Source organism: Dipodomys merriami, unplaced genomic scaffold (assembly GCF_024711535.1).
Source record: "Dipodomys merriami isolate MVZ:Mamm:240054 unplaced genomic scaffold, mDipMer1.0.p SCAF_12, whole genome shotgun sequence".
Taxonomy (NCBI): Eukaryota; Metazoa; Chordata; class Mammalia; order Rodentia; family Heteromyidae; genus Dipodomys; species Dipodomys merriami.
Genome location: NW_027202493.1, coordinates 35692348 through 35720231, shown reverse-complemented (window position 1 = coordinate 35720231; position 27884 = coordinate 35692348). Strand labels below are relative to the sequence as shown.

The window sequence follows — 27884 nt, the reverse complement described above, 5'->3', positions numbered from 1 at the left end:
GTCTGGAGACTGACGCATAAAGCATGGGGTGGAGCCCAGCACCAGGCAAGTGTCTTTCCTGGGTATTACAGTCATCTGGAATCGAAGGCAGTGGGTCTGGAAGGACAGCCAGCCTGCCCGCCGCCCTGGCTGCCTGCAGGCCTGGCACGCTCTCGGTCCCAGCCCCGCTCCAGCGCCCCCTGTACCTTCCGCAGCGGCTTCAGCTTGGTCTCCATTATGAAGTCGTACTTGCAGAGTTCACAGCAGCGTGTGTCGGAGCTCTTGATCCACTGGTGGAGGCAGGACTGGTGCACAAAGCGCAGGGTCCCCGTGCAGCGGCAGGGGGTGATGAGCGGGCTCTCTTCATCCCCTTCGCAGTGACAGATCCTGGGAGAGGACACAGCCCGTCAGGGTGAGAGGCCCCGGAGAACATGGCTCACCAATAGACTTACACCCCTGTTTGCTTATTCCAGGCTAGAGAAATAGCAATCAAAATTTAGAACACTTGGACATTTCATTGGGTTTTGCTATATAACCCAATCTACCACTGAGATTAATTTATTTTCATCTGTTAGGGCTAGACTCAAGGCATTAGTCACTAGCTCTTCCAAAATATGCTGCCATTTCCTTGAAGGCAATTCTATAGGGTTATTGTGTATAGTTCATTAGGCATAGTATCTTATTTTTACAGAATTCTGAAGATTTGGAGGTATAACCAAATAATAAAATGGATACCAGCCGAGTGTCAATGTTTCACACCTGGAATCCTAGTTATTCAGTAGGCTGAGATCTGAGGATTGTGGACTGAAATCAGATGTGGCAGCCAAATCTGAGAAACTAATTAACTAACTAGTTAATTAACCGATTAACTACCAAAAAAAGCTAAAAGTGGAGCTGTGGTTCAAGTGGTAGAATGTCAGCTTTGAGTGAAAAAGCCAAGTTAGAGCACCAAGTCATGAGTTCAAGACATGCTACTAGTACAAAAAGAATAAAAAAGTTAATACCAAACCTCAGACTAAAAATAATTACAAATATTTTCCTAAAAGATGCACATCTACTATGTCACAATGAGCACCTACTACGTTATAATGAGCTGTCTGTAGTTATTATTGTATAGAACTCACAAAAAAATTACTGGAGACATGAAATTTGAATTCAGTAAATCCTTTCATTTGAAAGTGTTAATTATCACCTCAGACAATAAATTGAGTGTTCAACTAGTTTCCCAATTATTATGAAATCCATTTCATAGATTATGGTCCGTGAAATCTTTATTGCTCTCATACTCAGATTTTTAAGGATAATTTATTTTCTTTTGTGATGATGTAAGCCTTTCATAACTCCAGGTAGTGAATTAAAATCTCAGCTTTGCAATAAGTCTAATAATTTAATCAGCAGTTAGGAGTTGCTAATTAATTCAGCCAGATATATTGAGTTTTGAATGCAACATTAAAAATAGTTTAAATTGGCAGAATTACTTTGAGTTGGGTATAGTGGCAGGCTGAAAAAGTGTACACATTTCGGATACTTCCCTCCTCCTTTTTGTTCAGTCCAGGGGCTTGAACTCAGGGCCTGGACACTGTTCCTGAGCCTTTTTGTGCTCAACCTAGAACTCTACCACTTGAGCCACAGCGCCACTTCCGGCTTTTTCTGCCCATGTGGTGCTGAGGAATCAAACCCAGGGCCTCATGCATGCAAGATAAGCACTCTACCACTGAGCCACCTCCAACCCTGTGTATTGAATTTGTAAGTCAAACTAACTAACGACAGCCAAAAGGAACATTGATCTCTACAACCCTGCTGTAGAAATGATGGAAAGAGAAAACAGGCAAGATCAAAATCAATGCCTGGACTGAGTTAGGACACATCCTAAGGGAAATATGGGAGAAAACTGAAAATTATCTGAGTGCCTATTTCCAGCATCAATAGCTCCTTTCCACAGGGCTAAGGATCAGGAAATGAGGTTATGTGTATCAGCCTTGAAAGCCTCACAGTATCACAGCGTTGGTGTTCAGGAGAATTGATTGAAAGGAGTAAAATTCAGCCAGTGAAATATATAACTTACAAAAGCAGCCATTGGAGACAATCTGAGCACCTGTAGCACTTAATTTGATCATTTGTTTTTGGACCATCTGAAATCTCTGAATTGTAGAGATCAAGAAGATTCTTAAGCTCTTGAACCTTTTAGTTCAACACTTTCTTAGCATCCCTTTCTTTAATCAGGGGTCACCAAATCATGGCCCAAGTTTGTCCACTGACTGTTTAATCAATGAAGTTTTATTGGAACATAGCCTCCTTCATTGCTTTATAGACTGTTGACAGCTAGGTTTGCAGTATCACAACAGAATCTAGTAGTTGCAATAGAGACCGTTTAGATGCAAAGTCTAAAGTATTGATTACTTCATTAAGTATTGATTATGTGATTAAGCATTGATTCGTTTTCAGAAAATTTTTGAAAACCCCCACCTGGAAACATATTTGGTGACTTTGTGGTAATGAGAATGCATGAATATTATTGAAAGAATGAAAACAAATGTTTACAAATAAATCACTCCAACTTCTGCCAGTAACAAAAACTGAAGACAAGATTCCATAGAGAAGCAATAATAACATAATCGAAATGAAAGCCCTGCAAGCCTGCTATTTCTCTAGACAAAATTCCTCACTTCACTTGGAAAAGAACTTTTTTTTGAGTTAATGCCATCTGATAATTTGTTCCTTAGAAAAGACTGTCAAATGTTCTATAGCGGCAAGAAGATTCTGAGGCTCTGATGTTTAACAGCATGGGAAAAGTTATTTATAAGTAGCTTTAAACAAAGACTGAGCTGATTACTGAGTTCAAACTAACCTGACCAGCTTCTGAGTACAAGCCAACTTTCTGAGTCTCAAAATGTCCTTTTAAAAAAATGATCCTTTGAAACACTGATATAGAGAACAAGCAGTACTACCATTTTTATCACAAAAGTTAACGTTATTTCCCATGGAAAAAATATCAACACTTGGTTCATTTTCATCCCCATTTTCTTCATTCATTCTTCATTCATTCATTTGTACTCTGGGACTGGGGCTTGAACTGAGGGCCTGGGAGCTGTCCATGAGGTCTTTTGCTCAAGGCTAGTACTCCACCACTTTAGTCATAACTCCACTTTCAGCCTTTTTGGTGGTAAGAATCTCACTGACTTTCTTGCCCAGGCTTGCTTTGAACCTTGATCCTCAGATTTCATCCTTTAAATAGCTTAGATTTCAGGTGTGGGCCTCCAACAGCCAATGGCTTATTTCTGCATTTTATTTTTAGCATTTTGAATTATACCCCTAAATGTGAATCCTCAGAGTCTTTTCAAAGCAAATTTAGATAGCCTAGATGAACCTAAGAGCTAAATATCAACTTCAAATGTCTACTATCAGTAAATAATAATAATGGGATAGTGCCAGTAAAGAATTAAACAATTGTTAAAATTCATATACTTCACACAAATTACAATTACTGCTTTATAAATGAAACTATAGTAAGGAAAACATAAGCATGTTTTTTTTCCCAGAGAAAAGGATGTTACTGCTATAAATCACATTCTAAAAGACATAATTTTGATGAATTTTTACCTGATGGGAAACTGAGTCTTGGAAATTCAATGATTACCTACTATAATAATTAGTTATCCACATTGGTACCTGATAATCAGTGAGATGAGTACATAATTGCCACTTTCTTGTTTTAACAGTGTCTACAATCTAATCAGTATATGTTGATATTTAAGGTCTAGACACGGTGACTCATGAATGTAATACCAGCTGCTCTAGAGTCAGAGTTAGGAGAACCATAGTTTGAAGGTAGTATAGGCAAATGCTTGAACTCTATATGAACAACTATATGTAAATGAACTATATCTAAACAAAAAGAAAAAGAACCAGGGGTTGTGGGTCAAGAGGCATAGCACTTGTTTTAGCAAGCTTGAAGCCCCAACTTCAATCCTCAGTAAGCCCCTCCCCCTCAAAAAATAAGAAAAGTAGACTTTTATTTTGGTATTGAAATAACTCTTAAGACTCTTCATTTCTTCCCTTGCCACTCTTCATCCTAGTAGAATGTCATTTTTATTTTTACATCACTAGTTTCTTAGTTCTTACTTTATGCAAACAAGTCAGACAGAGATAGATTCGACATGAAGGGACCTGGCTTGGCAGCTACTGTCATCATCCAGGTAGTGAGAACGGGGACCATCATGGTGACATGAGGAGGAGACAAGGGACCCTGAGCCTGTCTGGCTCTTTCTCTTTTGCCAACTCTTACTAAGGCTCTTCCCCACTTACCTGTCACCTTTCCTTCCCTACCCTTCTCAGCAGAATAATCTCTTTGCCTACTGATAACGGAGATGGTTATGTTTCTGCTGAGTTAATCTGGATGGTAGTCATTCAAACTCATGCTACAGAGTTTGGCACTCATTCCTAGTCAGAACTTCATTTCTTAATCCAAAATGTTATTGGAAATATTTGGGGAAAACCCCATAAGTGAGAAATGAGTGGTCAAGTAAATAAGTGAAGATATATAATCTGTCCCTGTCTCTCTCTGTGTCTCTATCTTTTGATACAGAATAGTAGGAAGATAGGATAGTAAACAAATTAGTAGTAGTAGTAGTAGTAATATGATTACTTTATCCCAGCCAAGGGCTTGAACTCAGGGCCTGGGTACTGTCCCTGAGCTTTTTCTAGCTCAATGCTAACATTCTTCTGCATGGGCCACAGACTCATGGGGCTTTCCTGCCTGGCTTCCAACAGTGATCCTCAGGTCTCAGTCTCCTGAATAGCTAGAATGACAGGCATGAGTCACCACCTCCCAGCCAGAAAGCTCTATTTTACTATTGATTTAATTTTGTTTCTGGTATGAAAACCATGAAGTTGTTTATAAGCAGTTGTTTAAAAGCAGTTGTCATAGAGAATCTAATAGTTAACACATAGTCAGGCAAGAGTTGTTAAAGGAAGATCATTGTGAGATGAAGAGATTATAGAGAAAGACACACAGCAGAGAAATATCTTTAGACAATTAGAAAAAATCATGGAGGGAAACAGGCATTTTCCCCTAAGAGCAGGAAGTCAATGGAAAAATGATAATGATGAGCATATGGTAAAGGCGGAAGAAATTGCAGAAGGTATAGAATGAACTATCTTCTGTGATACAGAAGAAATTCTTGCTGACGTGGAGGAAGGAAGGCACAGGGTTAAAGTTTTATGGATGCTATAAATAGTTAGACAAAGCCACTTGGAGAATATGTAAGAGAAATAACTAAGCATGAATATAAGAATCATGGAGACACCTTGAGGTTTCCTGGTGAGATTAGACAGAGTGAATTCATAGGAAACGCTGTTCCTGTTGTGCTGCGAGTTGGTGGTGGAGAGCCATTCCACTGTACAGTCTAACCAGGCCTAGTTTACTAGGTCAGAAACTCCTGACCCAGGGGAAGGGTTCTGATACATAAGAGAATACAGCATGAAGACTATGGCCCTCGGTCCTAGACTCTGCACACGGGAGGCAAGTGAAACCTTCTCATGGTTATGTGTTCTGAGCATAGGGTGGGCCTGAGAGACCGGAAGTCACAGTGCTTGAGAAGTACTGATGGTGAAGTGACAGGCAGTGGCCACGCTAACCTCTCAGGATTGAGTTCATCTCTGTTGGGTTCTACTTTTTCCCCCCTATTGTGACAGGAACAAATATTCTATAGAACTATTTGGCAAGAGATCAGATCCTGACTCACCACTCAGCTCTTTGCTCCAGTAAACTGGAAAAATTCTCAGTGTATTCATTTGTCAAATTAGGTTAGAAATACCTCTTGGCATGTCATGGCCATTTAATGAGATAAAAGGGTGTAGCACCTGGCCCATGGTGAAAAATCAAGTATTTCTTTATCTGATTCAATTACTGGAAGCACATACAACTTGAACTGACTGTTAATTCTATTAGCGCTAGTTATGGTGTCGTGGGATGACTGTGATTACTACTAATTCGGCTGACCTACGGCATTGCTGACCTAAGCTGCTGAATAGTTTTTGCTAATTGGTTTGTGAGAAGCTATGTTCCTATGCTCTAAGTTCTAAGTTTTGACTCCGTACAGATGAGGCATCTATTGAGACATTTGAAACTCGTGGTTGGCCATGTCACAGACATATCTCAAAGAAAGCTAGGTGAAACAGCACTTTGGGGATTGTAGAGGGAAAATCTGGATCCGAATTCACTGTCTTCTGAGGATGGGTGGTCTGAGACAAGTTTTTAAGAGTTGTTTTTCTTAGGTACAAAAATCTCCTGTGGCCAGTAAGAGACTTGAATAAGATAATTTAGAGAATATCACAAAGGTGAAACACGATTCCCAAACAAAGGGATCACTGTCAATATAAAAAGATCAACAAAATCACAGGGAGTGTTGCAAAGTACTATACATGCAAGGCATTTGCGGCTTTGTCCAGCCACTGAATTCTCACGTTTGCACTTTATCGTTGCGTCATGATTCAACTCAAAGGACTATGGGGAAAGAACGAGCAATAGTTCCTCCATTTTTCTCTCTATGGAGATTATTCTTCCATATTGATACCCACCTTCTACTTATAGTCAAGTTAAGGACTTCTTTTAGTTCTTTATTTTTCCAAATATCCTTTTGCCCCACTGACAAGTCCTCCTGAAAGTATCTTCATGTGGGACATAGGTGACACTGTCTCAACTAAGTTTAAGATTCATACACATTGTCAGCTCACATTCTTATTGAAACACAGGCTACTTATCCCTCCTGGGCAATGCACACTTCCTTTCTTGAGCTATCTTTGCTCCTAAAACCTACAGCAGCAAGGTTGAGTTTTGACTCATTGCAAATTATTTCATTGATGAGATATTCTTATATCCTTATGTTATAAGCTAAATACATTCATGTTTACTAATCATGGGGAAGGATTTTTTTATATGTTTGTATTGATATTAAGATTCATGTAAGTGGTAAGAGTATCATCAAGTCAGAGTAAAGATGACTAACCACCACTAGACTAACTCTACTAGACTGGAAAAGCTATACATTAGGATATTTCTCTAACACATGCACAGAGCATGGAGCTAAAGAACTTGCTTAGTTTCATGATTTAGAAATTCTCAGATATGTGGCTCACGCCTGTAATCCTAGCTACTCAGGAGGCTAAAATCTGAGGATAACGGTTCAAAACCAGCCCGGGCAGGAAAGTCCATGAGACTCTTATCTACAATAAACCACTAGAAAACCAGAAGTGGCGCTGTGGCTCAAGCAGTAGGGTGCTCGCCTTGAGCTGAAGAGCGCAGGGACAGCACCCAGGCCCAGAGATCAAGCCCCACGACCAACAACAACAACAAAAAAAGAAATTCTCAGATATGATCACCAACGGTCAGTGTTTTGTTTATGTTTTTGGAAATTTCACACAGTGAAAGTAAGACAGGTTTAATCCTATGTCCCCCCCCCCACACTTTAATTTGTATTTGAGGAACTAAACTGAGGTGTGCCAGTTTTAGCCTCTAACAGAGCAGTAGAGGAAGTCAAGCAAAGTGATTTGCAGTCAAAAGAAAAAAAAGGAAGTGCCTCTGAATAACCAGAGAAGAAGGTGGGCAGGCCTTGAGCTGCCTCTAGCTCCACCCACCCACATGGATTCATCATATACTTATGAAATAATAGCAAAAACATTCCCTTCATAGAGAGGAAAATAACTATTCTAAGATGTCAATAAGCCTGAGAGTTAAGGCATCTTGAAAATTTTAATCATAACTAAAACTATGACATCATAAGAGTACACTGCCTTATAGACAAATACAATTTTTGTAATTCTAAATTTGGTTTCTCTGAATCAACAATTTTTCCACTTCTACAAATGAGTGACAGCTTTTCATACAGAAGTGATTTTTTTAAAAAGTCTGTTTCATTTTCTCAAGGGGGTATTTTCAAGCACAGAGAGGCTGCTGCATAGCAGGACTCCGTGAATGTAATTTCCTACCCTACTTGGTCAAAATCTCAGACCATCTGCATGGAGCTGTAGGGAATGATCAACAACAAAGACAATGACATAGCAATGTTCTTGGCTCTCCACTCTATTCCTGGAGCAAATCCAAATCCCCAGCTAATCAGCGGCCTTTACTTGTCACCAGATATCCCATGGATGGAAAACAGTGCAGAAGATAATGATCACCTTGCTGTGCCAAGAATGGAAGCAGAGGAGGCCAACATTTATTTACACTCACAGACATGAGTTCTGCAAAGGATTGCATAGATTCCATTGCTGTTGTTCCTCTGAGAGTCTTCTCTGGCGATGGTTTGATACCATGGTATTGGGAATTTAAACCTGATTGGGCTGACGATCCAGTCTCATAGTGGGTCAAGCCTCCTTGGAAAATATCTTTCCTTTCTTTCCTTACTTCTTCCCTCCCTCCTTTCTTCCCTCCCTCCTTTCTTCCCTCCCTCCTTTCCTCCCTCCCTCCCTCCCTCCCTCCCTCTCTCCCTCCCTCCCTCCCTCCCTTCCTCCCTCCCTCCCTCCCTCCCTCCCTTCCTTCCTTCCTTCCTTCCTTCCTTCCTTCCTTCCTTCCTTCCTTCCTTCCTTCCTTCCTTCCTTCCTTCCTTCCTTCCTTCTGCCTTTCTCCTTTTCCTTTTGAGACAAAGATTCTCATTCGCCCCAGTTGACTTTGAAATCATGACCTTCCTGCCTCAAATTCCCTAGTGCCAGGATTTGAGGGGTGTTCCACCATACCCAGCTTTTAGGGCTAAGTTTCCCTAGGCTTGTGGGACACACTAGATTCCATTTGTGCTCAGTTCCCTGTTTTTGCCTAGGAAGCAAATACTTATCATTACTTTTAGGATTAGCTACATCTGTGCAAGTCTTCCAAAGACAGATCAAAAGCTGTGCTGTATCTTTTAGGACATTTTCCTCTTAAGCAGAACTGTACTCTGCTGTTAAGCTCAAAGCTCCTCTTTTGTTTTTCTTTTGTATTTATAAGACTTCATGTATGCCATGGGGATGTGTTATGTTTTCCTAGTGTGCTCCACATTTCCAGATCCTAAGTTATAAGCAAATGAATAATTATTATTTAATAAATATTCCAAGGTCATGATTTTTCTCTACCTTTTTATTTATCATAAGCATCCATTTTATAATATCTTTGATAATTTGTGTTTGTTAATAAGACTGAAAAAATCAAATAGAGATATTTCTAAGTGGATATTCTCATAACTATTTTGATAAAATTTTATTATGTGAATGCAGTGAGATGAATAGGGAAAACAAAGAGACAGATAATATAAACTCATTTGGATTTACCATGCAGACATAATGAAAGAAACATGATCAGATAGGGAATAAAGCTTTGTACATCAATAATAATAGAGCTCTTAGACAAATCACCTAATTACAAGTTCTTAGTCTATTTCCTTTTCTGCATGTGAAAGAAATTCTTAATTCAAACTGATTTTTGATCATTCTTACTTTGCTATTACTAAGTGCTCCAAATCAAGTGAGCTCATCCTCAACCATGACTTCTTTCCAATTTTGTCCATGCATTCACCCCACCTGCCAAGCACTACATCAAAGCAAGTCTCACATTGCCATGGATAATTGTCAAAGCAAGCATTTTATTTATAGATAACAGAATGCTTTCGCTCAGATATTTTCCTCTGAATATGAATTCTGTGACATAGGCAGGTAAGTGTCTTGGAAAAAAGTCGGTCTCTTAAAGCAGTTCCAAACACTGAGTGAAGATTGCACATTCATTCACTCATCTTCTCAATAAATAACTTGTTGACTATGTACTACATATAGACTTTGCAAAGATGCTGTGATAAATGCAAACATTCATAAATTCTACTGCCTGACAGTTAGGGAGATTATACTATGATAGTCTCTATGTTAAACAGTTGCATGTGTAGTTCCAGTGAGAGTTAGAGCGGATGGGATCCATGTCAAGCTTATTTGAATATGAGTATAAGAAAGACCTTATAAGATTGGTGGGACAAGGGAAGGTAGTTGAAGCCTGATGGAAGATGTGACTTATGAATTGCAGTACAGTTTTGGCAAAGGCTGATAAATGTTTGTGGGATACTATTAGGCACAGGATGATAATTCTCAGTGAAAGCAAAGAAGTAGAAATGGACAGCTCATTTGTTTCCAATACATAGCCAAGTTGAAAAGAAACATAAACCCTTGGGCAAAAGCATAGTAAGACATAAAACCAAAAAATAAGGTAAGATGATAGAATCTTTGTAATTCCTTCACTTGGTTGCAACATCTACCCATACATACATACATACAGATATATAGGAGCCTTAAATATCAGCAGGAATATTGAAGAATTCCAGTAAAGATTATATTTTTTAGATGGGCCTTTAAGCAAATATTTCTTCCAAGAAATCATGCAAGTGATCAACACATGTGTAGGGAGGGAAGGAGAATATGTTCAACATAAAAAGTCACCAGAAAAGTACATATCAAAACCACAGCTTTGTATTTCCCCAGAACTATTGGAATGGCTATTATCAAAAAGAGACAATGGGGTCCTCTTGAAGATGTAAAGAACTAGAAGCCCTGTAGCCTGCTAGGAATGTGAAATGTTGCAATGGATATTGAAAACAGTGAGTGCTCTCAAATGATGAAAAATACAAACACTGTCTGTCCCTACAGTCTAACTCCTGAGTCACTAGCTAAAAGAATTGGAATTAAAACCTCAAGATAGATATTTGAACTATTATCTTTATTGCACCATTCTTCACAACAGTCAAGATAAGGAAAGAACCTGAGTAGCCTTGCAAATTAAGGGAATGTAAAATGCATATGTAGTGGATTTAGAAAGAGAAATCAACTTTAGAAAGAGAAATCTTGTGGGGCGCTTATGGCTCAGCATGTGTAATCCAAGGTACTCAGGATGCTGAGATCTGAGGATCAAAGTTCAAATCCAGCCAGGGCAGGAAAGTCTGAAAAACTCTTATCTCCAATTAACCACCAGAAAACTGGAAGTGGAGCTGTGGATCAAGACATAGAGTGCCAACCTTGAGGAAAACCCCCAGGCCTTGAGTTCAAGCCCCACAGAAAAAGAAAAAGAAAACAGAAATCTTATCTTTTGCCACAAAATTAGATTTACTTTTTTTTACTTTCAGATAAATCTTGAGGAAATTATGCTTAGTGAAATAATCCAATCACATAAGGAAAAATATTGCAGTACATCATTTCTATGAAGCATATAACATAGTTGAACATATATAGAATCAGAGAATACACTGGTTTCTTCAAGGGACTAGATGGCAATAGAGGTAATAATTGTTTTCCAGTTGCTATAATTTTCAGTTATACAAAATGATTCGGCTCTAGAGATTTGCTGTATAGTATTATAACCATAGTTAACAATAAATATAAGATAGTATACTTAAACCTTATCAAGAGGGTAAGTTTCATGCTTTGTTATTAATGGCAATAAAAAAGTAAATAGAGTCTTTGCCTAGGAAAAGAAGGAAGGGTGATTAGAATTATTAATCTGGCAATATTGGCTTTGAAAGAGTAAACAGAAAGAGAAGAGAATATTCCCAATATTCAAGGTCAATGCTGAAGTCAGCAAAAGCTCTTGAAACTATGTGAGAAGGGAAAAAGTGGAGAGAGAAGTGAAAGTAAAGTCTGTAGAACTGAGGCATCCCATTGACAAAGGAGGGGAGAGCTGTGGGAGAATGGGAGTCAGTCTGACTTTAGTTTTAATTAAAGTTCCCTGGGACAGGTGCTCAAGATTAATCTATGTTCAGGGCCTCTGAGCCTTGTCTATCTCCACAGTTAACACTTGAAAACCTGAATGCTCATGATTTAATTTTTAACTTAATTACAGTATATGAGGCTGGATAATTCTGAAAAACCAAAGAAGTTATAGACTTTCTTAAAGACATTATTGGGTTGGATATGGTGGGAATGTAAACTTGTACAATCACTGTGGAAAGCAGTTTGGAGATTCCTCAAAAACCTAAACATAGAACTAAACATAAAACTAAATGTAGATCTGTGATACCTCTCTTGGGCATTTAACCAGCAGAATATGAGTCAGACACAATAAGTCATCTGTACAACCATGTTCATTTGCTGCACTATAGTTTAGTTATAAAAACAGCCTAGATGTCCTTCAGTCAATGGACAAATGGTTGGGGGGTGTATTTGTATCTGTCTGTCTGATTTTACTCATCCATCAGGAAAAATAATTAATGTCATTTTCAAGGAATATCTACCAGCTTACATATACACTGCTCATTTTCTGTTTCTATAAATATAAGAAGATCTAAATGCAATACACAATGAATTTATGTGAGATAAGAGAAGGTAGGTTGTGTTTTATTATTTTTTTTTCCTCACAGAGGAGAAATTCTATATTGCTGAACTGATATAAATTCACTAAAGGAAGCTATATTCTTGAATGCATACTGTTCTTACACTAAGAAGTAGTTAAACATTTAAATACATTTTGCACAGGTCCTGGGGCTTGAACTCAGGGCCTGGGTGCTGTCCCTGAGCTTCTTTTGCTGAAAGCTAACACTAGTATCACTTGAGTCACACTGCCACTTTTGGCTTTTTTTGATAGTTTATTAGATAAGAGTCTCATGGACTTTCCTGCTTGGGCTGGCTTCAAACCACAATCCTCAGATCTCAGCCTCCTGAGAAGCTAGGATTATAGGCATGAGCCGGCAGTGCCTGGCTTAATAAATAATTTAATATATTATGAAGTATTTTGTCCTTTGGGATGATTGCATACTTACTAAACGTAGAAATTATTAAAGGATAAAATGTTTCTGAGTACAGGCTTATTAAAAACAACTGCTTAATTTGATACAGACTCCACTGTATTTCCAAAAAACAGTACTAAACTGCTTAGCCAAATTAGCAGGTAATTACTCAATCCGCTTGGTTTTAGTCATATAGAACAACTTACCAGTCAAGGTAATCAGTATTATTGATGATACTGACATTCTATTCCTAGAAGGATTATCTCTCCAACTGGGAAAGGCTAGGGGAAAAAAACCCTGCTCAGAATAAAGCATGTCTTTACAAGATATAAACGCAGGATTTAAAAAAAAGGCAACTTGTACAATAATTTTGAGTTATTGTTTGTAAATTCTGTGTGTGCATCGTCATTGTTTTTGTTCATTCAAAATAAAAATTACTGAGATAAATGCTGAAAGACTGGATAATAACCATAAACATAATATTACAACATAGCATGATGTTTATTGGGGTTTTTACAGAAGACTGCAATGAAGAAAATTACTCAGTTCAAGAAGAAAATTAGCTCTAAAACACCGTATCATGCTAGGAATGGTGTCTGGAGTGCATTCATATTCAATGGACATCTCATTTATCCCATTTTATTTTTGCTTAAGTATTGAGATGGCAATTTAACCATTCCCTAGTAGAGAAAAACAAAAAGTGTTGAAATGAGTCAGAAGGGTTCTGACTATGTTAAATAATCTTCCAAGTGCTTTACCCCAGCTCTGTTGACACCTGTATCAGCTGCTATTTCAATGGACAGGACAAAGGTTGCTATTAATTTCGGCAAGACTCAACAAAACAAAAGCCAAAGCCCAAGGAAGAGAGTGAATTTGTGAGCTGTCTCTAATGTCTATTGCCTCTTAGAAATAAGAACTTCCTGTTTTCATCACTTAGGGTAATTTATCTCATGTGAACACCAAACAGTAGACAGCTCATCGTTCAGCCATGGGATGAATTTTGACAACAGAACATCAATCTCAGTTTTCTATAAAAATGCAACTAGAAAGAATGATCGAAATAAGTCACAAAAGTGGGACAAAAACTATCACTAAGCGATTATAAAGCTAGGGCCAACAGGTAGGAAATAAAAGGAAACAGTATAAAAGAATATTCTCACCATTAGAAACTCAGAAAGGGGGAAAAAAAACTGCTCCAGTAGGAAAAAAAAAAGTCCGAGGAAGTAACAGATGCTATCCTATGCTAGTGTTCTCTAGGTCTTCAATGAACAGATGGAAAGGAACCATGATAATGGGTAGATTTACAACTGCCCAATGGTTAGCAATGGCCTGAAAGGTTAAGGTGAAGGCCAGCACATTGGGAAACCACTTACTGAAATGCTATTTGACTCTAAAAATCTTATTGATAAGACATGCTCTCCTCCACTTTCAAGTTGCCAATTTACCAAAGCATGTGCACATCAAGTTGGCAAATAATGTTTGTAGATACTGTATGATGCCATACCCTGGGCTTGGGGTCAGCTCCCCACTTGTGGTCTCTATATGATGCACTGCAGAGGTAAATTGTATTTCTTACAATCAGTCACCTTCCTAGGTATACTTATACAGGGTTTTTAGCAATGCTTGTTTATCTTCCTATGTTTACCATTGCTAGACTTAGCAAACATATACAAGATTTACAATTTCCTTACTCTAAGAAGTTAACCCAATAGTTTAAAAATCTATAAATATGTATGTTTCCAAATCTATTATTTTCCTTTTTTACTCCTACTGTAAAGTAAGACATCATTATTTCCTAGATACAGCTAATTCTTCCACTTGACATTCCATATTTTCCTACCTTTTGGTGGAAACAATATACAGATCCTTCAATGTTCTATATCTTCAAATGTTCTCTCTGAGCTCAAGGATCATCTAAATTAAATGCAAAACAAAAAGGAGGGTCTACAGTTCATCTTGCTCTCTGCCTATGAAACTTTCCTTGTTGCATAGCTTTTCATGACCATTATTTTTCTCTGTTGGCTTCATTTCCTTTCCTTGGGTCATTAATGCTATTTTATAGGGACTACCATTCCTTCATCTTCATCTTCTTAGTTGAAAGACTTTTTTGTTCCATAGGAGAACTTCACAGTTACCACTAGAATACTTGAAACCTTCTATACCTCATCCAATGTCAAAAGGTTTCTTTGGAACTTTAAACTTTTATATATACCACTTCCTGGATATTTGCCTCAGAATATTTGTCTTTGGACCATTATATCTCAAACTGAGCGTATTGTTCCCTTTTAATTCTTTCTCTTTAGCGGAGCTTTCTTTCAATAGTTAAGGAAGGTACTATAATCTACCTAAGTTTTTAAATACAAGACCATACTAAATCTACCAGCACAGCTATGTTTATTGCAGCATTATTTACCATAGCTAAGATATGGAACCAACCCAGATGCCCCTCTGTAAATGAATGGATCAAGAAAATGTGGTATATATACACAGTGGAATTCTATGCCTCCATCAGAAAGAATGATATTGTCCTATTTGTTAGGAAATGGAAAGACTTGGAAAAAATTATATTAAGTGAAGTAAGCCAAGTCCAAAGAAACATAGGACCCATGTTTTCCCTTATTTGCAGTAACTAATATATGTCAGATAAGATGATGTTCAGTGAAATGAAACCCACGATAGGGACACAAGTGGTTTTTTTTTTTCTTGCTATTGTTTCTAACGTATTTATAAGGTACCATGTGATTTTTTTTTTTGTTGCTTTGTATGTCCCTCCCCCACTGTATAAACCCTGTTTTCACTGTATTTGATGTTGGTATAATTTGGGGAGGGGAAGGGAAAAAACAAAATGTTTAAATAAGGATACAGGTGGACCCATTGCAACAATGAGATGCACAAGATGCTATGTCGAAAAACCAACTTTACAATTTAGGCGGGTGGGTGGGGGAAAGGATGGTAGGGGAAAATCAAAGGAGGAGGCAGCAATGCTTAATAAGAAATGTACTCATGACCTTGCTCATGTAATTGTAACCCCTCTGGACAGTATTTTCACAATTAAAAAAAAACATTTAAAAAGAGAGGAAAAATGTGTATAATTGATCATCAAGTCTTGCATGATTTTCTTGCAAGATATTTTTAAAATCCCATCTACCTCTTTATTTTCCCCCCCACAACTACTCTCCCCTTTGCTAGGATACAGCCTTGCCTCTCTAATTGGTGTTGCCTCTCTAATTGACTTAGTCCTACCAATATGATTTTCTAACAACAGCCTGAATGAGTGTCCAAAACACAAACCGAGACTCACTGTTTTGCTTAAAGACTGCAGAAATGTTCCCCTGTCATTGGAAGAAAGTCCATACTTGTAACTATGGCTGGTAAAGGACTCTATATGAAATTCAGACTTCACTGGATGTTGACTTCTGCAGCCAACATGCTTGCTTTGAGCAGATGCGTCTAGTGGCTATCAAAAACAAAGGCTTAAGTCTCAATTATAAACGTGAAAATATACACAGGGTCATATGCAGATACACAGAGATACACCGATAGGCAGAAATTGACTAAAGTATGGTATATGTAGGAAAGTGTGCAATGGTGTAACTCCTATGTACACATAAAATACAGTTAAAAATGAATATCAAAAAGTTGAAACGTGTGTGTGTGTGTGTGTGTGTGTGTGTGTGTGCATGCGCATGCGTGCGAAGAAGAGCTGCAGTAGGAGAATGGAGAGAGGAAAGGTGATTGCAAGTAGTTGTAATGTTCAATGTACACATGCAAAAATGGTATCAGGCAACTTGAAGGAATGGGTAGAGTTGGGAGAGAAGAAAAATATTTCTTAATAAAAATCAGAATATATGATACATAAAAGCTGCAGCATAATATTAAAGTATATTCTTAAATTCCCCATCCAGGCCAAGTTAGAGCAAAAAATATTACCAGGGATTATCACTTACCTTTGGGGTCCACCTTGTTCTTTTTTTTTTTTTAAGGCCTGTCCTGGGGTTTGAACTCAGGGCCCGGGCACTATCTCTGAGCTTTTATGCTCAAGGCTAGTACTCTACCACTGGAGCCACAGCTGTACTTCTGGCTGTTCAGTAGTTAACAGGAGGTAAGTGTAAGGTCCGCTCCTGGATGGCTAGCAGACTCCACCCTCCTCGCAGCAACTGGGACACCTGGAAGAGGTCACATCTGCATCCGCTGAGGTCACATCTGAATTTGATGTGGCCACACCTTTCTCCGCCCATACCCTAGATAAGGGCTAGCCCAGGCCCAGACTTTCTCTCTCTGTTCTTTTCTAACTCTCTCTGCTCTCTTGCTGCTCTTTTCTAGCTCTCTCTGCTTTCTCTCTTTTATAGCTCTTTCCTCTCTCTTTCCTCTCTTTCCCAGCTCTCTCTCATTCCCAGGCCTTTCCCAGCCACGTGGAGTGCCAACCTTGCCTGGTCCCAGCAGGTCTACTGAATAAACCTGCCCCTTACCTGAATACCACGTGCGTGGTGCAGTTCTTACTCGGCTACCTCTTTTTAAAAACCTAACAGTAAGAGTATCACGCACCCTCCTCTACTCGCTATTCACTGATTATGAAGGCCATTTCCAAAGTTACGTTGGAGCTATGCAAGAATTGTTCTAAATATTATAGACTATTGTTCTGAATATCGAACAAAACAGGTAAGACATAACCCCTGTCTTCACTTATCTTCAAGAAACAATTCTCTAGGGAAAAGAGGATGAAAACACCTGAAACTGGAGAGCAACTGCGAAGAAGATATGTGACATGTTGATTACGCATGATATAGGAATTCCAAGAAGCAAAAGATCACAGTGGATCACAACAGCCTGGAAAAGCTTCAGACAGCAGGACAAAATTGAGAACACTGAAGCATGGCCAAGCTTGAGCATCTGGAGAAGAAAAGGAAGACATTTAGGAGGAAGAAGGGTTGCAAACAATGGCAGGGTAGTTGAACACTTCTGTTTTCTTCTCCCAGCCCCCCGCCTCCCCCTGCCCCCAGCTTATAATTCTTTTTACACCTATTTAAGGAAATTATAAGGATAAAGTGTCTTTAACCCAGTCTAATCAAGTTAGCATTATTTTAACATCTAATGCATATAAAACTATGGCATGGTATATTTTACATCTGGAGTATTAAATTTTTTAAAATCAAGTGTATATTTTCACTTCCGATGCGGGTATTGCTCTTTATACTGTCATAATGTCCTTCCTCCAATTTATAAGACTTTGGAGGAACTGCTCATAGTTGCAATTGAAATATAAGCTTCCTATCCAAGGACTTCACCCAAGCATGATGCCCCCTACTCCTGGTAAATGATTGACTCAAGGATGACTGACCTGGGGCAGGCTGATTAAATCCCTGCCCTGGCACTTTATGCTTAAGCACTTGAAAACTGCAGGCTGTAAATGTAAACCTGTAGCAACCTCTGCTAACTATACATCTTCCCTCTTCTACGCAGAGGAAGCAGGTCTGCAGTTGGAAAAAATGGCAACACAAAAAGCAGAAGAGAGCTAAAGAGGAGAAAGAGAATAAAATTCATGAGTCACACAGTTGGACTTTTTTTAGAGTCCCTGAAACCATCTGGCTTCACTATTTCTATGGTTAGTCCCTTTCTTCCTTAAGCTTCATTGAGTTGGTTTTGTCCATTTTAACCTCATAGAGAAGTCCTGTCCAAACCAGGTAGAAGGTGAATAAGGTGGATGTGGGCAGAGACAGAAAGTATGGAGAAGAACCAGAACCTAACAATAGGAATCAGGAAGAAGGCACCAATCAGAAGCAAATTCTGGAAAGTGAAACAGTAGGACTTCATTGGAGATGGGACACATCCAATGCAGAAGAATGAGAATTGAAATCTGAGAGATTGGGGAAATCTATGGGATCCAGGGTGGAAATGGGAGGGGTTGGGATGAGGAAGTGGTTTTGGATGGAAGCAGCCCACCCAACCCTGAGTGCTGGGTTCTTGGAAAAAAATGAGGGACTCAGTCAGCTCATGGTTTTAGTGGCAGGACTCATGCTGCTCTGGTGAAACCCTGTGAAGTTAACTTAGTTCTCCTCTAATCAGCATTCCAGGGAACATGATAGCAAACTATGGACCGACATCACTTAGTTTCCCCAACTCATTCTTTTAGTTCCCCTTTCTCCTTTATCTTCCCACTTCAAAGAAGGAGAATTTGTGTCATACAACTGTCTCCTTCAAGGTGTAGTCCCTGCCTCAGAAGCACTAGATCATTAAGAAGAATTTAGAAGTTCAAATTTCATTGGTCCAGCCACTGAATCCACAGAAGGTTAGAAGTGACCTGGGCTCTTTATGTTAACACGTTCTGCAGTCAGTGTTGACAGTCACTAGGACCAGGATCTGTAGCAAGTGAGGGAATCCAGCACTCAAGACTATGATTTCACTAGTAAGCATCAGCCTCTCTGAAAAATTAATTTTTCTTACATTTATTTATTCAAAAATGATGTACCAAGCATGTTCTGTCTGCGAGATTTTGCTTCAGCTGTTTTGGATATAGTAGTGATCAAGTCTGGCACAATGAATCACTAAAAGTAATGAAAATTTAGGCTATGAGCCAGGCATGGTTGTTCAAACCAGTATTTCCAGCTACTCAGGAGGCAGACAACTGGAGGAATGAAGGGTGAGGCCAGCCTGAGCAAAAAGGTAGCAAGAGCCTATGTCATCCAACAAGCTGGGTGCAATAGCACATACTTGTCATCTTGGCCAGTAAGTAATCTGGTAACTCAGATGTAAATAGGAAGATTGTAGTCCAACCTGGCCTGGGCAAGAATATAAATCTAAAAAAAAAAAACCCAAACACCTAAAGCAATGTGTGTCAAATGAACAGTGGCCAGGTAGCAAGCATGAGGCCCTGAGTTCAAATGTCAGTACCACTAAAAAATAAAAATAAAAATTATAGGATGGATGCCAGTGGATCACATGTCTAATCCAAGAGACTGAAATCTGAGGATCACAGTTTGAAGCCAGCCTGGGTAGAAAAGTCCAGCTCAGGAGGGCAGAGCTGACAGGGAAATCCTGCACCTGCAGAATGAAAATCTTCAGAAAAATTGCACACCTTCTGGGGAGGACGATGCAGAGGCCACTGAGAGGTTTCAGTCAGGCCCTGACATGGTCTGATCTGTATTTTTTTTTAAATGTAAATAGTCTATCAAAAAGAGCAAAGACTTCCCCATGGCACACAGGTAGAGATATAATCGCAGGGTGATTTCAATCCTAAGTTACAATGGGCTATTAGAGGTTTTGCTCAGAAGGAAGCAGTGAGGAGGGTATGAAAGCGGATATAGTCTCCAGGTGGGGACTAAATGCCCGGAACAGAAAAGGAGGAAGGGCCCCGGAGCTGCTTCCGCTTTGCTATTGTGGCAGAGCCTGTGCCTGTCTATGCGTGTCTAAATCAGCAGAAGTGCAAGTTCGACTGCTTCCCTCACAGCCAGCTTCCTTCCCATGCAGGAGACCCAGATTGTAAATCTGCAGGCTTGTCTCCTTCATATGATCTCTTGTAATAACTCACTTTCTGATCATTGCTGTCACCTCCCTGAGGACAATGACTAAACCTATTCTCCCAAGTCATGAGAAGAATTTCCATGTTTAATATCTACTTCTCAGGGTCAGTGAGTCATGTTACTACAAACAATCCCATAGATGTGACTGATTAATGTTGTACTGTGTATAATTCACGAATGATGGAAAATTATATTTCTCCAGGTCTGATTGCTCCCCTGGATTTCAATAACATGCCATGTATAGTCCGTGGATAGCTGACACTGGAAAGCCATTGGCATCAACTGATCTGCTTATAGTTGAACTCATCATCTTTCTCAAGTCCACTGACCTCTGACCTATCTTCCACATGTTTAAAACCCTATCATTGCTTGTCTCTCCCGAGCAAAGGATTTGGAGTCATCTGATCCATTTGTCTTGGGCTCTCACCAAATCTACCGTGAAGGTTGTTGCTATTCATTTGGTGGAATAGAAAAATACCATTTGTTCTTTGCTTCCATGTCCCTTCATCGTGGTATCCTGTTCAACTCACAGTAGAGTGTACCTATCCAAACTCCTGCTAAGTCTAGGATGCTTTGTCAGCACTTGGCACCCCTCAGAGACAGGGATGGCTATGCTATGGGATTCTTCAGTAAGTCTTTTTAAGCAACAGGGTTTATGTTTGTTCTTTCCACATCTCATGATTCTGGGGGTTTTAACTTGTGGCCTTATTTCTTTGTGATGTGCACTTGAGCTATATATCTAACCCTCTTCACTGTAGGTTATGTGTTAGATAGAGTCTTATCCCTTATCCAGGTAGGCTGCAAACTGTAATCTTCTTTTTGTACCCCTCCCTCCACGTGGCTAGAATTACAGATTGCTCTTATGATACCTATTTTATTTGTTCAGATGAGGGTCTTGGTAACATTTAGTCCAGGGTGGCCTCAAAGTATGATCCTTCTGACCTCTGCATTACAAGTAGTTGGGATTTACAGGTAGGAGACACACCCCTCCTAACTTCTGAATTGTTTGTCTTTGTGGAAGGCCCCAGTGTTCAAAGTGGCAATCATGAACATTCTTTGAAGATAGGCTAACCTCCTCTCCTCCCTCCTGCCTTCTGCCTTCCGCTTTTAAAGCAAAACCTTGAAATGATGCAGTTCATTGATTCTACTAGGAAATACAGAATAGTAGTACACAACTTGGAATGACACTATATTTTCTTCAAAATGCCTTAAAAGTTGGTTGCTATTAGTTTCTATGAGCCTTCTAACCTGGTGACACAAATTCACAATACATTCTTAAAGGCAACGTGAGTCACAAGCACATTTCACCTGATAACGGTATTTCCTCTGACCTGAGTGTCTGAAACATGGCCCGTACACTTCATCTAATCTCAATTCAACTTTTTAAATCTAGTCCCTCATCTTCTGAAGGGCTTCTAAGCCACCTCACCTTGAATCCATTTTCCTTCTGCAAATTCCTGCAGAGTATATCTTCTTAACTTCACCTTCTGCTGTCTTTACCTTTTTTCAGAGGTGCAATGAGTTTCACCACTTAGAAATCAGGCACTGACATGAAAAACCTCATCTCTGCCCCCCACTTTATGTTCAGCACCTAGCATAATCTACTGTCCATCATACTTTTTAGTTAGTATATTAACTCACAGAAGGAAAGAGTGCCACTAAGCCCATCACGAGCACTGTTTATAGAAATGTAAGGGAAACAATGCTTTGCAAATGGTTCTACAGTGCAGTATTTGCGCAGAAGGTTTTGATTGGAAACAGTATTTTCTCCTATTACCATCGCTGTTAAAGCTAGTTTCTTTTGGCTCTCCTATGTTGGATTATGTTACGAGTAGGAAAGAGAAATAACAACAGGTAGGGAGTTCTTAGTTTAGAGCAGATATATTGTTTGGCCTATCCCCTAACTTTACAGAAAAGCCACATATTAATCATATTTCAAAAGGTTATAAGTAACTGACACTAATACACAAACCATCATGGTGTCACCTTACTTTTAAATATCCTTTTAAATTCCCTAGCGTGTTTCATTTGGCCAGGTCTGCTTCTCCATCCTTATCTTCACGGTCCAGCCCCTTCCCTCACCACACCCTGGCCACAATAGTAGGCTTTCAGTTCCCTGGCCTGCGAAGTTCCTCCTCTTATCCTATCTTCCTGCTTATAACATCCCCTGCTTGTATGCTCTTCCTGATTCTGCCCTTGATCAATTCCTGTCATCTTTTGATCTTTTGGCTGTTTTGTATTTCTTGTTAAGCCCTTTCTGATTAGCCAGACTGAAGTTAAGCCTCCTTGTTACAAACTCCTGAATTCCTTATCATGATTATAGATATATAATAATTGTAATTTTTATATTGATATCTTGTTCGCCCTTAGATTAGAAGCTCCATCATGCCATAAACAATCCAAACATTATCATGTCTCAAATAAAGCCCAAGGCACAGTTAGTGCTAAGATGAATCAATGAACGAACATTTTAAAATAACTGACTTATAGAACTTTCGGGGAAACAGTTATTCACAATCAGAGCCTCCTTGTACCTGCTCCCACCATGAATGGACCAGGACCACATTCTCTGGGACATGTGATTCATATAAAACAGGCATAACATGTTTTATAAAGTAACTTCACATTGTATAACCACACACCCAAGCTACCAAGCATCCTGCCAGAAAACTTTCCACTTGCTCTCCAATAGGATCCAAACAGCTCACATGATAGGGCAGAATAGGAACGTTTTGAAATATTTGGGTTGCTTAAAATTTCCTCATTTCTGCCTACTGGTACAGATAGTCCTACAAATGGGCTTAAAAAAAAAAACAAACCCACAACACTGTTACTTGGGAAATGCATGCTATGGCTTTAACAGTCCAAGATCACAGTTTCATAGCAATGGAATGTATACATATTAAAAGGATTGTCCTTCCCAAGAGGCTCCAGCCACCCCACTGTGGTGTCTATGACCTGTGTCCACGTCCTTTCAGCCTCGAGTTACCCTGCTGAGTCAGACAGTTGGGGAACAAATTAGAGACAACAGCAGAGGCGGTTTTTCTGATGAAAAAAAAAAAAAAAACCTGACCTTGATGGTCCCTAGCCTTTTTAACATAGGTGACCAGTTCATCAGATTTGCTTTAAACAACTAGGGCTTGCCTTTCTCTTTCTTCCACAAACTAGAATGGCAGCAGACACTTGGTCAATCCCATGGATTATTCTCTCACTCGTCTTTTCCCATGTCAGCAGTGTTTAGATCCAGTCAGACAAACGACAACCTGCTTACACATTATCTTCCAGGGATGGGTCACCTCCGTGGGCCTAACTCACAGCAGGGAGGAGGAGGAGGAGGAGGAGGAGGATGGGATGACATCATTCTTTCTCTCTACCACAGTTACTGACCTGCAGGCTTTTAAATTATCGGCCCCTTTTTGATGGGCATCAGGAGGCGTCTGAACAGAGCTATTCACCTGCAACCCCGTGTCAACTGCAAACGTGCCACCTTCTGTAACCGTCAGTATTTCAGTGCTGGAATCCATTGCTGCAAATCTGTTCCCGCTTGGTTCACGTTGCTCAAGTGTGTGCAAGAGCTGATCATCTCTGTGGCAGCCTCCGCCTTTGCCTCCCTGATGGATCCTTGAAGGTCTCTTGGCCTCCAAGGATCCTCTGGGCTGTGAAGAGCTGCCTGCTTGGTACCTGGTCACTTTTCCTTTGCAGAGGTTTAGAGAGCACCTCTCGCATTCCGTCAGCTCCCGTGGCTTCACCCTTTCAGATCCCAGCTCCACAAGTTCGATTCCATTCGGAGTGGAAGAACCAGCCAAGCTTCCGCTTGATTTAATATTATTTCGCCTTCTTCGTGACAATCGGAATTTAACCTGGGCTCTCCTTTTGGCCTGAATCCACTGACTTTCATCTGTGGAAGATGAACCTGAAGAATCTCTATGAAGTTCCCTCCACCTGGGACTTGCGATGGGGAGGTGAAAGTCATTTTTTCTCTCTTTGGTTCGCTCTTCTGCATGCTCATATCTCTCAGAAGCCCTGCGCCTCCTCCTAGGCTTCTGTTTTACTGGCTTTTTGCCAGATTCCTTCCTAGCAGGGGTCAGCACCACGACAGGGGTGCAGTGCTCAAATGCATCTTCTGACATGTCATGCAAGATGGCAGATCTAGATGTAGCAGCAGGTAAAGGATGGGAAATGGGAATGGAGAGGAAAGTCATGGAAAACAGGGAGAAAGAGAGAATGATGAGAAGTGAGAGCATGACCAGAAGTTGGTAAATGAAGATCAACAGAAGAAAATGAATTAAAAGGAAAATAAAATTAAGCCAGTACAAATTGTCATGAAAACGTAAAGCTGAAGTAAGAGCCACACATTCTCAGAATATAAAAGAAAAACACCAGACATTTGCGCTAAGAGACATTGAGTAACGTCATTGGCTCAGCACTTACCTGCAGATGTCCTGTGTGGATGGACAGACAGACAACCTGGAATGGCTCCTGGGAGCTGCTCCTGTGGTTGGACTGCTAGCCTGGAGAAACAAGTTAGATAGTTTGGCATCTTGGTTCAGGTAATACATGGTTGATATTTTGCTTTTTTCCCACATATTTAAAAAATTGCAACAAGCGTGGCTGCCAGTCATGTTGCTCATGATGCAGCTCACCGAATGTAGGAAGTCAGTGGGCTCATTTTGCAAAAGTAAAACTCAATTTGAGGAACTTGGAACAGCTGATAGGCTGCACTGCTCTGCTGTTGCTTCACTTGCGAGAGAGAGGAAGATGATTCCACAAGTTTCTATTCTATTTACTATCATTCTTTGGGGGAAGGAAAAATCACTTAATTTGCCTGGGAAACAAATGAGTAACTCTGAAGATCCTGTGATATCAAGAACTAAAATGCTTTGATACAATAAAGATGACAATATTCTGGTGAGGAATCAAAGAACCATGAGGTTGTTAGATACTGCCTGGAGTTAAACATCAAAACAAGACTTTAAAAACAACACTGAAGTATTTAACATCCCTAAGTTACTAGTATTAGTTCATTAGTGAAACTAACAAGAGCTGCCCATGTTAATGCTCTTAACTTTGAATATATTTTTAACTCTGTGACATACTGAGCCTTTGGAGAACAGCCAAAATTGAGTACATTTCACTACATTCCTACTTTTGAAACACAGCTTTTCCTTTTTCTTTTTCTTTTTTTGCAGGTCATGGGCCTGAACTCTGGTCCTAGGCGCTGTCCCTCAGCTCTTCAGCTCAAGGCTAGCGCTCTACCACTTGAGCCACAGCACCACTTCCAGCTTTTTCTGTTTATGTGGTGCTGAGGAATCAAACCCAGGGCCTCATGCATGCAAGGCAAGCACTCTACCACTGAGCCACCTTCCCAGCCCGAAACACAGCTTTTTCTTCATTCTATTGGACTTCAATAAGTCAAGTTGGGTTAAATACGGATGATGATGATGATGATGATGATGAAAACCAGGATGTATTGATAATTTACCATGTCAAATTGTGATGTGGTCCAGCTCTGTGGTCTTTATCTTCCCAGGTCCTTAATAATAATGTTACAAGCAATAGTTTATGATTTGGAGTGGCTGTATGCCAATCATCACTTTAAGCACATTCTCATGTATTCAGTTCATAGAATAAATATATATGCTAATTGTTGTAATTATTTTTATGCTACTGTTTTTGAGAAAACTAAGAAAATGGAGCAGGTTCTCACCAATAGGTGGCTAAACATAGATTTGGATGGGGAATCTGGCTCCAGCCTCTGTTTCTGTTTTCTGATTCGCTAGAAATGTAGGATCTCCTTTCTTTCTTTCTTTCTTTCTTTCTTTCTTTCTTTCTTTCTTTCTTTCTTTCTTTCTTTCTTTCTTCCTTTCTTCCTTTCTTTTTTTCTTTTTTTGTCAGTCATGGGGCCTGAACTCTGGCCTGGGCACTGTCCCTCAGCTCTTCAGCTCAAGGCTAGCACTCTACCACTTGGGCCACAGAACTTCTGGCCTTTTCTGCTTATGTGGTACTGAGGAATCGAACCCAGGGCCTCATGCATACAAGGCAAGCTCTCTACCACGGAACCACCTTCCCAGCCCCAGGATCTCCTTCCTTTTTTTTTTTTTTTTTTTTTTTTTTTGGTCATGGGCTTGAACTCTGGGCTTGGGCGCTGTCCCTCAGCTCTTCAGCTCAAGGCGAGCACTCTACCACTTAAGCCACAGTGCCACCTCTGGTTTTTGAGTGGTTTATTGGAGATAAGAGTCTCACGGACTTTCCTGCCTGGGCTGGCTCTGAACCACGATCCTCAGGTCTCAGCTCCTGACTATGTATCTCCTTCCTTAATCAGGAGGAAAGCAAGGAAGTTATGGATCAAGTTTGAGGCCTGACTGCATGCAAAGGTGCAGTATGAAATTTTATCACCAAGAGGTTGACATTTAAGCGGAGATAGATTAACCCCACATTTTAAAGTCATTCTCAAAAGTCCCAGGTAAGAGGTAAGAGATGCTGATGCTGATGGGATTCCAAGAAGGGAAAAAATAATTCTAACTCAAGGCATTAAGAAAAGCAATCAGTAAATAGGTATAGTAGATTGAAAAACGGCCTTCTCAGTTTATCTACACCCTAATCTCTGGACCTTGTACATACTTATCCTTACCTGGCCATCTATCTATCCATCTATCTATCCATCCATCCATCTATCTATCTATCTATCTATCTATCTATCTATCTATCTATCTATCTATCTATCTATCTATCTATCTATCTATCTATCTATCTATCTATGACTTTCAGATTACTCTGAGTTATCTTGGCAGGTTCAATAGAATCATGAAGAAAACAAAAGAGAAGGGTAGAGAGCAGAAAGGAGGGAAGATGTTCCACTGCTGGCTTTGAAAGGAAAGAGATGGCAGCCTGAACTATAGAATGCATGTGTCCTGGAGACCTGGGATGGTTCTTTTGTAGGGCCTGCAGGAGAAACGTAGCCCTATTGTCACCTTTATTTCAACCCAGTGTGATGCAGGTATAGCTTTTGATCTTCAAAACTATGAAATCTAAAGGCAGGGCTGGGAAGTTGGCTCAGTGGTAGAGTACTTGCCTCACATGCAGGAGGCCCTGGGTTCGATTCCTCAGCACCACATAAACAGAAAAAAAGCCGGAAGTGGCTCTGTGGCTCAAGTGGTAGAGCACTAGCCTTGAGCTGAAGAGCTGAGGGACAGCGCCCAGGACCAGAGTTCAGCCCCCATGACCGCCAAAAAACAAACAAACAAAAACTCTAAAGGCAACAAGTTTTTGGTAATCTTTGTCTGTTTGAAGGTTTTTATGCATTGTTTGCTTTTTCTTTCTGGAAGAACAATCTAGAAGAATTACTTGTATCCAACGAAGACAGACTGTAAATTAGGTAGGAAACTTCTTTGATCTAGTGCCCTTTATTATAGAACCCAATTGAGACAAAATGAATCCTAGCTTGTTTCACTTTTGATTCTTGTGCCAGGAAACACGAATTAAGGGTCGATTATGTAATAGACTTAGTCTTTATTCATCATCTATTTAGTTGAGGAGACATACAAGTGAACAGGCAATTTCAATATGGTTTGACCCCTATTGATGAGTCCATCTATCACACACCCCCACCCCCACCCCCACGCTCACCACCACCCTCATCATCATCTATCCATCAATCTCTTCA

At 39.8% G+C, this 27884-nt stretch overlaps 1 protein-coding gene across 6 annotated transcripts in view; it reads right to left on the bottom strand.

The window, feature by feature from the left end:
• The window catches only part of Marchf1 (membrane associated ring-CH-type finger 1), a 508963-nt gene that overhangs the window by 39020 nt on the left and 442059 nt on the right, over nt 1-27884 (bottom strand). For 5 of the 6 annotated variants that reach the window (XM_070016532.1, XM_070016533.1, XM_070016531.1 and 2 more), the window contains 2 exons: nt 24653-24732; nt 186-366 (listed from right to left, as the gene is read on the bottom strand). In XM_070016532.1, coding sequence (XP_069872633.1) covers nt 186-366; nt 24653-24732 — 261 coding nt within the window. Of the gene's footprint in view, nt 1-185; nt 367-23608; nt 24371-24652; nt 24733-27884 lie in introns of all 6 variants that reach the window. The other variant, XM_070016536.1, reaches the window with a different exon arrangement.